Source organism: Haematobia irritans, chromosome 5 (assembly GCF_050003625.1).
Source record: "Haematobia irritans isolate KBUSLIRL chromosome 5, ASM5000362v1, whole genome shotgun sequence".
NCBI classification, from domain to species: domain Eukaryota; kingdom Metazoa; phylum Arthropoda; class Insecta; order Diptera; family Muscidae; genus Haematobia; species Haematobia irritans.
In genome coordinates, this window is record NC_134401.1 from 154,650,642 (window position 1) to 154,666,281 (window position 15,640).

At 32.5% G+C, this 15,640-nt stretch overlaps 1 protein-coding gene across 6 annotated transcripts in view; it reads right to left on the minus strand.

Moving 5' to 3' along the window:
- Window positions 1–15,640, minus strand: part of Rab32 (RAS oncogene family member Rab32) — a 34,035-nt gene that overhangs the window by 14,340 nt on the left and 4,055 nt on the right. For 4 of the 6 annotated variants that reach the window (XM_075313746.1, XM_075313745.1, XM_075313743.1 and 1 more), the window contains exon 2: window positions 12,624–13,723. In XM_075313746.1, coding sequence (XP_075169861.1) covers window positions 12,624–13,484 — 861 coding nt within the window. In that variant the 5' untranslated portion in view covers window positions 13,485–13,723. Of the gene's footprint in view, window position 1; window positions 148–12,623; window positions 13,724–15,640 lie in introns of those variants that run through there. The other 2 variants (XM_075313747.1, XM_075313748.1) reach the window with 2 other exon arrangements.

Consider the following 15,640-nt stretch of genomic DNA (forward strand, 5'->3'; position numbering starts at 1 on the left):
CATTTCATTTTGTTCCAACAATTTCCTTCTTCACACTACATAGATTGACTATGGTAATCCTCGTTAAATCGTTCGAAAAGTCCTTTGGTTCTGCGCACTTGTTTCACTTTCCCAAAATCATACACCTCCGTTTGTAATGCTCATTTAAATGATACTGTTCTCTTCTAGACATTTTGTAGGGCTTTTTATAAATTCGTTTTCTATTCGGAAATGTTGTACCAATAAACATGGACGATGAAAACCGACCGACCGACCAACAGAACTCAACTGCACCCAACTGAAACAGGGCCAAGCCAACCGCGAACAAACAAACGTATCGTCTCTACAAAAGTGGTTGCCCACAATTCTCTCTAGTTCCGCTGTGCTCCTCCTCCTTCTTCTCTTTTCTGGTCATGGAAGATCCAAAGGGTTTTGGGTTACACACATTGTAATATTTCCAAATGCCGAGTAAGTGTAGGCAAATATTCTAATAGCCAATAGTGGAACCAAAGGGGCTGATGGAAGGACGGACATACTAAGTCTAAGCATTTCAATTTGTGGGTTTTCCTTCCTTCTCTATTATGCCTCTCCAGTGGCAATGGCTGAGATTGTGTTAAGATGGAAATTTGAGTTGTACTTAAAATTTATTGCGGTAAGTGCATTATGAAATATGTTGTAACCTGCATACATAGAAAAAATACTCAAAAGATGGTTTGAGGATGAGCAGGAATATGTCGATATGTGATAGAATAGAGCCAATGGTCATTTATTCACCTGTGTGTATGTGTAATAGTTTGGTTGTTATCTCTTGATATAGTTGCAAACAATTATCTGCATTTATTCCGAAACAATATGTGATATTGAAGCCATAGATAGATAGGTATGACCAAATAGATGAGACCCTGACATTCCTATATATGTGATTGCATTAAATATGAATGAGTTTCATCCATTGCAGCAAACTAAATGCATAGTATTGATAATTCATTTCACAATCAGAGAAGGATCTTAGTACAAAACTATTGATTCATAATTCGAAATTCATTCAGTATTTGAAATGCAAGGGTTGCCTTTTATATTTCGAGATTAGAGAACAAAAAGATTTTTGTTTTTCAAAATATTCCCCCATTAAGATCTATACACTTTTGCATGCGTTTGAAGCAATTTCGCCACTCTGATTAAGTTATTTCCAAAACATGTATTCTGAACGCTTCAACCGCTTCTTCAGGTGTCGAAAAATCTTGGCCACTCATTCTATTTTCAGCATACGGTAAAAAAAAGAAGTCATCCGGTTCGAATTCAGGACTGTACGGTGGATGACCCATCAAATCGATATTTTCAGGGCTCACCAAGTATATATCGGTTAGGCCGAATCTTATGTACCCTCCAGCATGGATTGCTTAGAAACTTCTACGAAAGACTGTCATCCATAATCGAATTACTTGGGTTGTGGTATCTTAAAACTTCTTAACATCGTTTAGTCCATATGTGAGTTAGTCCATACGTGGTATATATTAGACAAAAAAGTTATGTATGTGTAAGTCTACAAATAATTACGAAACTATATGGACTTTTGCACGGTACGTAGAGAGTCAGAATTGAAATATGGGGGTCGCTTATATGGGGGCTATATACAATTATGAACTTGATATCGACCAATTTTTGTGTGATTGGGGATCGATTTATGTGAGGGCTATATATAACTATAGACCTAGTTAGGCATGGTTGTTAACGGCCATATACTAGCACAATGTACCAAATTTCAACTGACTCGGATGAAATTTGCTCCTCCAAGATGCTCCAAAACCAAATCTCGGGATCGGTTTATATGGGGGCTGTATATGATTATGGACTGATATGGACCACTTTTGGCATGGTTGTTAACCGAATCGGATGAATTTTGCTCTTCCAAGGGGCTCTGGAGGTCAAATCTGGGGATCGGTTTATATGGGGACGATATATAATTATGGACCGATTTCGACCAATTTTTGCATGAGTGTTTGATGCCATATATTAACACCACGTACCAAACCTCAACTGAATCAGATTAATTTTGGTCTTCCAAGAGGCTCCGGAGGTCAAATTTGGTGATCGGTGATCTATATAATTATGGACCAATGTGGACCAATTTTTGCATGGTCATTAGAGACCATATACTAACACCATGTACCAAATTTCAGCCGGATCGGATGAAATTTTCTTCTCTTAGAGGCTCCGCAAGCCAAATCTGGGGATCGGTTTATATAGGGGCTATATATAATTATGGACCGATGTGGACAAATTTTTCCATGGTTGTGAGAGGCCACATACTAACACCATGTACCAAATTTCAGCCGGATAGGATGCAATTTGCTTGTCTTAGAGGCTCCACAAGCCACATCGGGGGATCGGTTTATATGGGGGCTATATGTTATTATGGACCGATGTGGACCAATTTCTCCATGGTTGTTAGAGACCATATACTAACATCACGTACCAAATTTCAGCCGGATCAGATGAAATTTGCTTCTCTTAGAGGATTCGCAAGTCATATTTGGGGGTCCGTTTATATGGGAGCTATACGTAAAAGTAGACCGATTTGGCCCATTTGCAATACCATCCGACCTACATCAATAAAAACTACTTGTGCCAAGTTTCAAGTCGATAGCTTGTTTCGTTCGGAAGTTAGCGTGATTTCAACAGACGGACGGACATGCTCAGATCGACTCAGAATTTCACCACGACCCAGAATATCTATACTTTATGGGGTCTTAGAGCAATATTTGGATGTGTTACAAACGGAATGACAAAGTTAATATACCCCCATCCTATGGTGGAGGGTATAAAAATGTAGTTGTTTCAACCGATGTGTGCTCGCATTCTCGTAGTAAAGAGTGATCCTTCTTCGGCGATTGGTTTTCCTGATTTCGTGGAAGCAGAATTAACTGTTTTGCGTTGTTCCAATGGTACGATTGGGGCATGTCCATTTTTTTCGGAAAAGACAGGCGATCATTTGCTTGGAAGTGCTTTGTGCGCCAGCATCTTTTGTTGCAACACCCATAATGTCGACAGCTGTTTACGCGCAAATCGACGATTCATCAACTGTCACGATGTCACAGACGTGTTTCGAAGCACCGCGATCATATTATTGGAGCATATCTGTCGACCAATCCTGCAATATCAATTGGAGCGCAGCATCATTGCTTTCCGGAACAACAACTGATTTTTGAAGGACCTTCACGAAATTCGTCTTGGAAAGAACTACGACTTTGAGTAAATTCACATCGATAAACACTGGTCCTGGGCGGATCTTCATAGCCAAAAATTGAATTAAGTTCATCGATGCACTGCTATTGAGTTAATCCTTGTCGAATATTATAAAAAATAATCGCAAGAAAATGTTCACGAATTAATTCAATTTTTTTTGGGCGAGATGATCGTTTAAGTTGCTGTAAGTACACTCAAAAAAAGTGAAACCTATATGACACTATATTTTTGTTCATGGAATTATTATGTTTGAGAAAGTTTCCTTGATTTTAATCATTTTTTGTGTACGTTATTTAAATGAACTAAAAAAGGGTGAACAATTACACACAAATGAAACATAAAGATTTACTAAATTCGTATGGCACTAACGATATTTTTATAATTTTCTTTAACAAGTGAAAAAAGATGTCTAATAAATTTTCTTGAATTTGTCGAAAAATAGTTACATTTTTGTGACAAAAATTTCCTTCCTATAAGCTTTACGATAGAACTCTCAATTGGCAACACTGGGGTTTACCAATCCCGAACTATAAAAGGCCACCCTCGTATTAAGAATATTTCTTGAATTTGTCCAAAAATAGTAGGCATAACGGCAAACGAAATGTTTTCTGATCGTATATAGGGACAGGAATAGTAAGCATTTCATGCATTTCTAGACAATAGGGGAAATAAGCGCAACAGTAAAACCATTTTAGAGCAATATTTGCGAAATCCGGTCGTAAAGCCCCTCTCGCTGCGGTCAAATTGGGTGTCGTATTATTTATTTCTATAGAAAATTTTGTAAAAATATTATTTCTAAAAACAATTTTGTCAAAATTTTATTTCTAAAAACAATTTTGTCAAAATTTTATTTCTATAAAACAATTTAGTCAAAATTTTATTTTTACTGAAAATTTCGTCAAAATTTTATTTCTATAGAAAATTTTGTCAAAATTGTATTTCTATAGAAAATTTTGTCAAAATTTTATTTTTATAGAAAATTTTGTCAAAATCTTATTTTTATAGAAAATTTTGTCAAAATTTTAATTCTATGATAAATTTTGCTAAAATTTTATTTTTATGGAAAATTTTGTAAAAAATTTATTTCTATAGAAAAATTGTATTTCTATAGAACATTTGGTCAAAATGTTATTTCTATAGGAAATTTGGCAAAATTTTATATCTATGTGGCATAATTTATCAAAATTTTATTTTTATAGAAAATTTTGTCAACAGAAGATTTTGTAAAAATTTTATTCCTACAGAAAATTTTGTCAAATGTTGTTTTCTATAGAAAATTTTGCCAAAATTTTATTTTTATAGAAAGTTTGGTCACAATTTTATTTCTATAGGAAATATTGTCAAAATTTTATTTCTATAGGAAGTTTGTTAACTACCTCTTAGTTGGAGGGCAATAGTTTGCAAAATCTACCAAAACATCAAGAATTCTACCAATTTACCAAACAGTAAAAAATCTTTTTGGTAGAATTCTACCAACTGCGCAAACGTGATCTGTACGTGTTCCCGTGATTTTAAAGAGTCACTCGTTTGGAAACGTATAATTTGTTAGCGGTCGTTGGCTCCTCGGAGACCGATTTTGCAGGCTTCAAGAATTAAAGACAACTTAACTGTATCTTTTAAGATACAACCAGAAAAAAATTCTTACGTCTTAAAATGTTGACCGAATTCTATAAAATCAAGTCTTTTGCGTTTAAAACATCATAGCGCTATTTTTTTTAAGTTACGCACACTCAAAAAAAAAGACGCTTCTGTAACATATACTCCAAACACATTTTGCTTCAAGCCTATATATTTTCAGGATTGGTATTGCGTATTTATATATATGTCATGGTCAATTTGGGCAAATTATTTCTGCTTTTGGCAGGCATATATGAGTCAACTAGCAATAGCTGGTTGCTTTAGGAAGTTCATTTTGCAGGCTTCAAGAAAAGGGCTTTAAAGTTTAAACACTTCCTAGCCAACATCGGACTAAAATTGGGACTATATTTTAAAAAAATGGTTTTCTGTAAATTAAGTATTTATCGCACCACCCTAATATACTCTATGGCTACGTTGGTGTAAGTTTCTACACCAACGTAGCATGTTTTAATTTTTATCACTTCTAAATTATATTTAAATCATCTCGCAGACGAAAAGGTAAACATTTTGCCCTACACAATAACTATCGTGGCAATCATTTGACATTTAGAAGCATATTTAAGAAAATAAATTAAATCAACAGTTTGTTATACAAAGCTCCGTATCATAATTACTCAGTCTTAAAACATATTTAATACAATGTGTACACAATGACATTTAAAATGTGTTACATTTTGTTATGGTCATGATAAACTCCCTGAAATTAAAATATAACCTAACTAATAGAGATTATATTTTGTTTATAGCATTCAACACCATCAGTTTCTGGCATATTTACACTGCATATCAAATGATCTATGATGAAATTGTGTAAATAGTTCAAATTCATTTCCGTAATTCAAATATTATCTGAATGTCTTACAACAAATCGCATATAGTCAATGAAAATTGGTTTCCAATGCATCTTGCCTTGTTGAGCAATAGCTAGTTGCTTTAGCCACTAGATGTAATTTTTTTGGGATCATTCTTATGATTGAATATTTGTAAGTGCAATATGTAATTTAAGATACTAATTGATGGTTAACCACCATATATCCGTCATCTTTAACGCTTCGTTAATATATTCCTAACAAGGGTGTTATTCAATACTTGGCTTTATGTTTTTTTATTACAAAATTATTGGAACTTTGTTTTCATAGTGTCTACATTTTGATTTGGTCTAATTGCTATGACATTATGGCTAATAAAACTACAAAAAATAATTTGCGTAAGTAGATATCATTGAGAGATGAGAATATTTTATACTTTACGCAAATCGGGAAGGTTTGTGATCGTTTTGGTTTGATATATGAGGGAACCCCTTAAGTTTGCTATTATACACTCATAGAAAAAACACTGCTGTTAAAAGCAATTACTGCCTGCTGTTTTTCAGCAATCAAAACACCTGCTGTTTTAGTAGTGTTTTTGCTAAAAAAAAACAAACAAACTGCTATTTGTTTGCTTTTCAGCAATGAAAAACTTGTTTGCTGTTATGAATAACAACATATTTTGAGTATAGGAATAGAGCCAGCCTCTTTTTTGTTAAAATGATGGTAAAACCAACTTATGTTAAAAACAAAAATAATTTTTTAAGAAATTTTCCCCAGCCCAACGAAATTTTCTATATTCTAAGTTTTTCTCTTTTATGAACTAAATGTGGATATAAATTTCAATGACCATACAAATAAGTTCAATGCTAATTGAAGCAGATGAATCTTAAAAATAGTAAGAATAAAATACGGCCTGCACAGAAAAAATATCACCAAAATATTTCCAATTAAAAAGTTAATTGAAGTTGAAAATGTTTTCAATTATTAAATTAATTGATACAATTAACTTTTTAATCAAAATAGAAGCATTAAGTTAATTAAGTGAATGATTGAAAATTTAAAAATTTTTAGTTAAAAAATTAATTGATACAATTAACTTTTTAATCAAATTCGGAAGACTAAGTCAGTTAAAAAAAGTGATGAACATTTTTTATTTTATAATTAAAAATGTATTTCAAACAATCAATTGTTATTCCAAATAAAACCTCTAAGCTAATTCAGAAAGTAATTGAAAATATGTACCTTTTTTAATTAAAAAAATAATTGTAATCAATTAAATTAATTGAAATTTGCTAATGAAATCAATTATTTTTTTAATCAAGAATTTTTTCTATGTCCCATTAAAACGGTGATTGATAATATCATTTTCGTGATTGAAGACATTTCAATTAAAAAATTAATTTCGTGATTGAATCAGATTTTATTTTGTGTGTGGTTAAAATTGTAATGATTTTAAAAATCTAATGATTTTTATACCATCCACCATTTTATTTCTATAGAAAATTTGGCCAAAATTTTCTATAGAAATAAAATTTGGCCAAAATTTTCTATAGAAACAAAATTTTGATAATATTTTCTATAGAAATAAAATTTTTACAAAATTTTTTATAGACATAAATTGTTGACAAAATTTTCTATAGAAATAAAATTTTGACAAAATTTTCTAGAGAAATAAAATGTTAAGAAAATTTTCTCTAAAAAAATTAGAAAATTTTCATTAAAAATAAAATTTTGAGAAAATTTTCTATAGAAATAAAATTTTGAGAAAATTTTCTATAGAAATAAAATTTTGAGAAAATTTTCTATAGAAATAAAATTTTGACAAAATTTTCTATAGAAATAAAATTTTGAGAACATTTTCTATAGAAATAAAATTTTTAGAAAATTTTCTATAGAAATATAATTTTTAGAAAATTTTCTATTGAAATATAATTTTAAGAAAATTTTCTTTAAAACTATAGGAATAAAATTTGACAAAACTTTTAACCAAAAAGTTTAATAAAACACTATGAAATAAGATTTTTCTATTTGGTAGTTTTTTGGTAAAATTTTGTCAAAAATTTGGTAGATTATTTTTGGCTCTAGTGGCAACCGCTCTCAGAATCCATAAAGTATATATTTTCTGTAATATATGTTCTTATCGGACCACTTTTAGGTATAGGCCCCATATAAATCGACCCCCTGATTTGTCTTGAGGAGCATCTGGGAAGAGCAAATTTCATCCCTTCCGGTTTAAATTTGGTATATGATGTTAATATATGTCCTCTAATAAAAATTGGTTCATATCGGTCCAAAATTATATATATATATATAGGTTCCATATAAACCGATCCACAGATTTTCCATACGAAGCATCTTGAAGAAGAAAATTCCATTCGACCTGGCACAAATTGATCCATATCACTCTACAATTATATAAACCGATCATCAAAATTTCACCTCCTGTACCTCTTAAAGGAGTAAATATCATACGATCCGATTAAAATTCGGTACGTGATATTAGTATATGCCCTCTAACATCCATGCAAAAATTTGTCCATAGCGGTCTATAATTATATATAGTTCTCATATAAACTCCTAATTCCACCTCCAGAGCCTCTTATCTGAACCGGTTGAAATTCGGTACGTGATGTTAATATATGCAAAAATTGACCCATATCGGCCCATAATTAAATATAGGCCCATATAAACCGATTCCGCAACAATTAACTTCGGAAGCCTCATGGACGAACAAATTTCATTTGATCCGGTTGAAATTTGGCCAACTAATTATCATATGAAACCTTTTTTATCTAACATAGACTCCATATGAATTAAAAAAGTTTAAAAATACATTGCCATCGACAACTGTTACCAAAACCCAAGGAATTCGATTAAGAATGACAGTCTTTAGTACAACTTTCTTCACAATCCATAGTGAAGGGTACACAAGATTCGGCCTGGTCGAACATTCGGCTGTACATGCCCATTTCTTTATTATTAGTTCATTTGTGCTGGTAGTAAAAAGATGAATTTTGTAAATGATAAATAAAAATCCAATAATGTTAAATAATTAATTTAACAAGAAATCCAAAAAATCACATATTGTAAATTATCGCAAGAGGTATTTAATTGTTTCCCCATAAAACAATTTACTTTTTTTCTGTGAACTGAAACAACTAACAGTTTCTCTCTTATTGCTCAATTTTCCATTTGATTGTAGTTTCAGTGTAGCAATAATTTCTTCTTTCTGCAATAAGGCTAAAGGTCATGCATGCGGGTGAAGTCATACATCGTCGTATGGTTTACTAGGCGTTGCGTGACTTTGGTAATTCAATCTTCTTTTTTATTTTTGTTAGTTTAAAAATGCATAGGAAACAAATTTAATTCAAAATAAGGACGAAATACCTTAGAAATTTATGGGATTTTGATAATAATACCTCTTTAAATTGTTTTTGAAAACGAAAAGGAGTTTTATAGCGTAGAGGACAAATTAAATACATTTTCTTAAATACAAAAACGTTTACATTCTTTTAAAAATTTTGATGTCAAACCACGTATGTTTGTCTGGTTGGAAGGCCTCCAACCAGCTGACCCAGTATAACGAATTTGACTTTCATTTAGTATTGATTCCGACTCAATAGTAAGGTTTTTTTTAAACTATGGAAGCAACTCGACTTAAAGTCAAGATTTCATTTACATGAGTCTTCACCCAGAGATGGAATATGATCACCCCAAACGTGTTCCAAGAGCAAAATGTTACTTTTGCACAGTGAACATGGAACATGTATCGCAACCATGTTATTTTCTCGAAAATTATGTATCTGATTTCGGCAACCATGTATATGTTTAACGAGAAAACAACATTTTTGCGGCAAAAATGTTTCATGTTCAACGTCCAAAAATAAGATTTTGCTCTTGAAACAGGTTTGGGGTGATCAAATTTTTAACTATAGTACATAAAAAGGCGATGATCGTATAAAGGGGATTTCTTCATGGGGTATTACTCTACTTGGATTTATGACGGCCATTTCCACCTCTGTGGCTACATCAACAAGCAAAATTGTCGCATCTGGGTTTCGGAAAACTCTAAATTTATTAATGAGAAGCCTTTCCATCTTAAATTGGAGACTGTGTGGTTATGGTCCGACGGGGTCATTAGACCTTACATAACCCGAATGGCACTCACTTTGCGTTTTCGTGAAAAGGATGTGGTCCTAAATACAGAAATAGTACTTCGTATTGGAAAGTCCTTTAAATCCAATTTTTAGATAGAAAATATTTTTTTTCAAAATAAAGCACATTTTTAAAATACAAAAAAAATCTTTTTTTGCTATAATTTTAATCACTTCTGTAGTTATACATTTGCTATGTAAATATGTACAAATGTCTGCAATTGTTTGCTTTTCAAAAACGACCTAAATTATTTTGCTTATATGTATATATGATGAAATGTTCTCTTCATGACATAACATGTATTAGCTTCTTCACAGAGAATTTATTATGGTCCCAAATGAAGTGAGCAACTTCATATGTACTCCTTCCATATTTTCAATCTACTGTAACCCAAATCCTTTTGTATACAAATTGAATGAATCTGTTGAAATAGATTATGGGGAGTTTATTTGCACAGGTACTAACACTGAGAAAAATATTGTCGTGGGGCTAAAGGCACATTTTCCTGATATAAAGTTTTCTCCTTGTTCAAAAGTCGAGCCGAGTCTGAATTCGGAAATTTAAATTACCGCTAACACGTTTATAAAGGACTCTGATAGCATATGAAAAAGCAAATAAATTCAAATTTGCCTCCTAGTATCTAGTACGCAAAACTCAAATTTCCTTACTTCAATTCTCTGTTTCTTTAGCTCGGAATCAATGCCAAACTCATTGTATAGACACAAACATTTTTGGCATTGGGAAAGCTTTTTTCAGTGAATAGGTAGCCCAAAAAGCCACCGTGGTGCAATGGTTAGAATGCCCTCCTTGCATACACAAGGTCGTGGGTTCGATTCCTGCTTCGACCGAACACCAAAAAGTTTTTCAGCGGTGGATTAACCCACCTCAGTAATGCTGGTGAAATTTCTGAGCGTTTCAAAGCTTCTCTCTAAGTGGTTTCACTGCAATGCGGAACGCCGTTCGTACTCGGCTATAAAAAATAGGTACCTTGTCATTGAGCTTAACATGGAATCCTGCGATTCCTGCTTCGACCGAACACCAAAAAGTTTTTCAGCGGTGGATTAACCCACCTCAGTAGTGCTGGTGAAATTTCTGAGCGTTTCAAAGCTTCTCTCTAAGTGGTTTCACTGCAATGCGGAACGCCGTTCGGACTCGGCTATAAAAAGGAGGTCCCTTGTCATTGAGCTTAACATGGAATCGGGCAGTACTCAGTGATAAGAGAGAAGTTCACCACTGTGGTATGGGCTGAATAGTCTAAGTGAGCCTGATACATTGGGCTGCCACCTAACCTAACCTAGCCTAAAAATTAATTAATTAATTGGTATTCCCTAGGCCATGAAAGTCGAATATATTACAGCAGACTCCGACTGCTGTTTTTTATGGGTTTTAGTTTTGTTTCTTCAATTGCTGTATTGTTGGGATACAAATGACGAAAAGAAAATTTTGGACTAAGTCGATTTTCCCAACATTTAAAAAAGTGGACATTTTGATTCTGACATAATTGCTAGTATCAAAATAATTATTTACAGTAATTGAATTCGATTCGGATTCAAATTATTCACAAATGTATAACATTACAACCGAAAACTTACGCCATTCTAATACAAGTATACAAACAACGTTTGTAGAATAATAAAGATAGCTTTTTTATATTTAGTTTCACATGGAATTTATTTAAATAACAATTAGCGCTCACATTCCACTAGCATCAGGCTTCAAGACAAAAAATGTACATCTGTATAAAAACATTATACATATGTACTCATTTATTCGTATTAAATTTGTTCTGTTTTTCGCTGAAAATACTTACACCCCCTAATGTTATCTCTTGACAAAATCATTGTTGAACCGAATTCACTCACCCATGTAGGCATTTAGTTTAAAAGAATTTATTAATAGCCCATTGATAATTGGAAATCCAATATCGATTAAATTTAATACACTTGAAAATCGATTTGTTTGTGTGTCGTTCTAACAAATTTGTTCAATTACAAAGGGGGAAAAGATATCTACAAATTTTATAAACATTTAATGAAAAACAAATTCTTATCTTTAGTATTAAGTTTATGAAAGCGAGTAAAAGTTTTGTGAGTATTTAGACAAACTAATTCGATAATTCACCTTACACTCGAAAAACTGTTTTAGTAAACATATACTCTCATGTTCCGATATTCGGAATTGCAAATTGTAAGAATTTATATTTCTTATAATCGAAAGATTAAAATACTGTCGGACTTAAATCCTACACACAAAATTTTTTTTTTCAGATTCAATCACAAAATTAATTGATCCAATTATTTTTTTAATTTTTTTGATTAATGTCTTCTATCAATCACAGTTTTAATTGCGCTTAAAATAAAATACTTGATTAAAAAATTAATTGATTTCATTAGCAAATTTCAATTAATTTTTTAATTGACTCAATTAAATTTTTAATTGATGTTGATTGCAAAATTCAATTAATTTTTTAATTAAAAACGAGACTATTTGTAATCGCTATACTATATTTCAATCACTTTCTATAACTATTTTTAATCCTTTTTAGTTTGATTCAAAAATGTATAGTTTCAAAAAAATTTTGATTAAGAATTTAAAAAAAATATCCATAATTTTTTAACTGTCTATGTTATTTCTTCCGAGTTTGATTAAAAAGTTAATTGTATCAATTAATTTTTTAATTGAAAATTTAAAAAAATTTCAATCATTGACTTAATGTTTCTAATTTGATTAAAAGATTAGTAGTATCAATTATTTTTTATTTTTTTATTTATTTCTAAATAAAGGTTTTTAACTTACCCAATGTTTTGGTACACCATTTCGATTAATATCGGTTACACCACTGTTGCCGGTGGTAACAATCGGTGATGTTGTGACCGAACCATTCATAGATCGTTTGCCGCCATTCATACTTAGTATGGCTTCCGTAGCTGTATAATCAATATTCTCTATATATGTCTTTAATGATTTCGGAGATATGAGATCGTTAGCATTCAATATATATTCCGAATAGAAAGGTTCTTGAGTTCTCAATGAAATGCCTCCTGCCGAAGGACCAAATAGAGGTGAACGCTTCTCAGTTAATATGCCCAATGCCCTAGAATTGGCTGTGTATTCACGAGGTGGTGTATAAAAATTCTCCTCACCCCTTCCTTCGGCAATAGTTGAGGCGGTAGTGTTGCTGTTACTGCTACTCTCACTAATATTGTCTTCCGTCGTTGTAATTGTATTGCTACTATTGTTTATAGCACAATCGTAAGCCGTTGAGGACGAAATATTGGATTTGGAAAATGAATTAACGTTGACAAATTTAAAATCTTGTTTTGGACACTTGCTGCAATTGCACACTGTCGAATATGAGTTGCGAAAGTCTAATGTTTGGTCGGGAATTGAAGGCAAGCGAAAGTGTTTACCAGGTGTTGTAGAGGAGTGGGACGCTATCGATAACTGATATGGGGGTGAATCAGACAATGATTGTGTGCTGTTTTGACGCCACTCTATACAGAGAAAATTCTCCAAAAGACGACGACAATAGTTATTATAGCTACCGGCGAGAGAACGAGCGGCTCTCGTTGTTTTCTTTGTTGTGGTTGTACTAGATGCGTTTTCAACTGTAACTGTAGTCGCTTCACGGGCACGTATTGTTGCAGCAGTTTCCATACACAAATGGGCGCTCAAAGTCGGTGGGTGGGTGGTGGGTAATATAAAATTGCAAAATTCAATTTTTGTTGCAATCACACGTGTTGGTGGGTCTATAAAATATCAGTTAGGGACGGACTATGTTATTACTAACTTATGTGTATATAGTTCTTTTATCTCTCTTGGGTTTTTCTAGTTATTGGCATTTTATCAACTCTTTTTTGTTTTTGTATTAACACTCCTCTTTTGTTTTACCCCTTCTGTGAAAATATGAATCATACGTTACCTAGACTTTACCTCGTGCTGTGCGTATTGTTTTGATTGTTATTTCTATAGAATATACCGTTAATTTAGACAAGAGTTGCCATATCATAGCCTATTCCGCAAAACAATTGATCTTTCAATAGACAAACATGTAAACGCTCAAACAAATACACACACACACACATCGAATAACAGTACATACTACAAATTTATCATCAATAGCTTCAAGGTCAGAAAGACGAACTTTTTTAATTATCTTAAAAATGTGTCGCAGTTAGGGGAAAATATACACATGCTGCCTCGTTGTTGAATGATAAACGGCATCGATCGTTTACTAACGGGATAAATAGGGGCAAGGGTTGATAGCTATTATTAAACACTATGAAAAGTTGCGAGAACCATAACAATCATGTGAGTATGACATTGACATTATTATCGCATTAATATTTGTTCTATTTCGGCCTATTACTTTCCAGATATACTCAAGCTCATAATAGAATAATTCGGATTTTGGTAATATTATTTTTGAGTACAGTATGCACCAAATAATAACAAGTAAAATACACTCATTGAAAAAAGGCCAACTAACATGTATTTAATAAAGTAATTACTTTTATTTAAATACATGTTACACTCATAGAAAAAAGACTACTGTTAATAGCAAACGCTGACTGCTGGTTTTAAGCAAACGAAAAACTGCTGTTATAGCAGTATTTTTGCTAAAACAGCAAACAATCTTCTATTTTGGAACTGCAGACATACCGCTACACGCAAAAAAATAATTCTTTCCTCCTAAACGAAATTTTAGACAAACAAAGTTCATTTCTCATTTGCTTTTCGCTGTAAGGAAGTGTATTTGGAAGAAAAGTATATACTTTTTGTGATAAACGTTTATTCTTTTCCTGGATGTAAAAACAATTTCATAAAGACAAACTCAAAAAAAACATTGTTTTATTGCTAATTGCATTTTCCCTCACATCCACGAGGTTTTTTAGTTCTTAACACCTTTTCCTGTAATACCAACAATGTAGAAGAAATTATACGATTTTATAAATTTTTAAAATTTTTTTACCTTTTGTTGCTGTTTCAACTAGATTAGATTAGGTTAGTTTTAGTGGCAGCCCGTGGTACAATGGTTAACATGCCCGCCTTCTATACACAGGGTCGTGAGTTCGAACCCAATTTCGACCAAACACCAAAAAGTTTTCCAGCGGTGGACCATCCCTCCTCAGTAATACATTTCTGAGTGTTTCAAAGCTTATCTAAGTGGTTTCACTGCAATGTGGAACGCCGTTCGGACTGGGCTATGAAAAGGAGGTCCCTTGTCATTGAGCTTAACATGGAATCGGGCAGCACTCAGTGATAAGATATAAGTTCTCCACTGTGGTATCACAATGGACTGAATAGTCTATGTGAGCCTGAAATATCGGTCTGCCACTATACCTAACCTAACCATGTTTGTTGTAACAACTAAATTGACTGCTTTCCTTTTTTCGGCAAACAAAAATTGCTCTTTTATTGAATTTCTTTGCTGTTATGAATACCTAGATCTTTTGAGTGTAGATGCAATATCAGACTCTTTGCTAAAAGTTTACATTTTTCAGTCGAATTTTATTTTAAGGAAATTTGAGAATTTTAAAATTACACGTGCTTTCCATAGTTGTTGAAGTTTATTGTTTGGTTTTAAACAATGGAATGTTTAATTTAAACTAAGGTAGTTACTGTGGAGCAATGGTTATCATTACCTCGTTGCATATAATGGGACATGGATTCAATGTAAGTTTCAGTCGAAAGCCAAAAAGATTTGGTTTACCTTCTGTCTGTAAGATTGGTGACATCTCATAGCTTTTTTATGTGGCTACAAGCATATTGTGGCACGTCGTTCGAACTCGGCCATAAGCGCATGGTCCCAT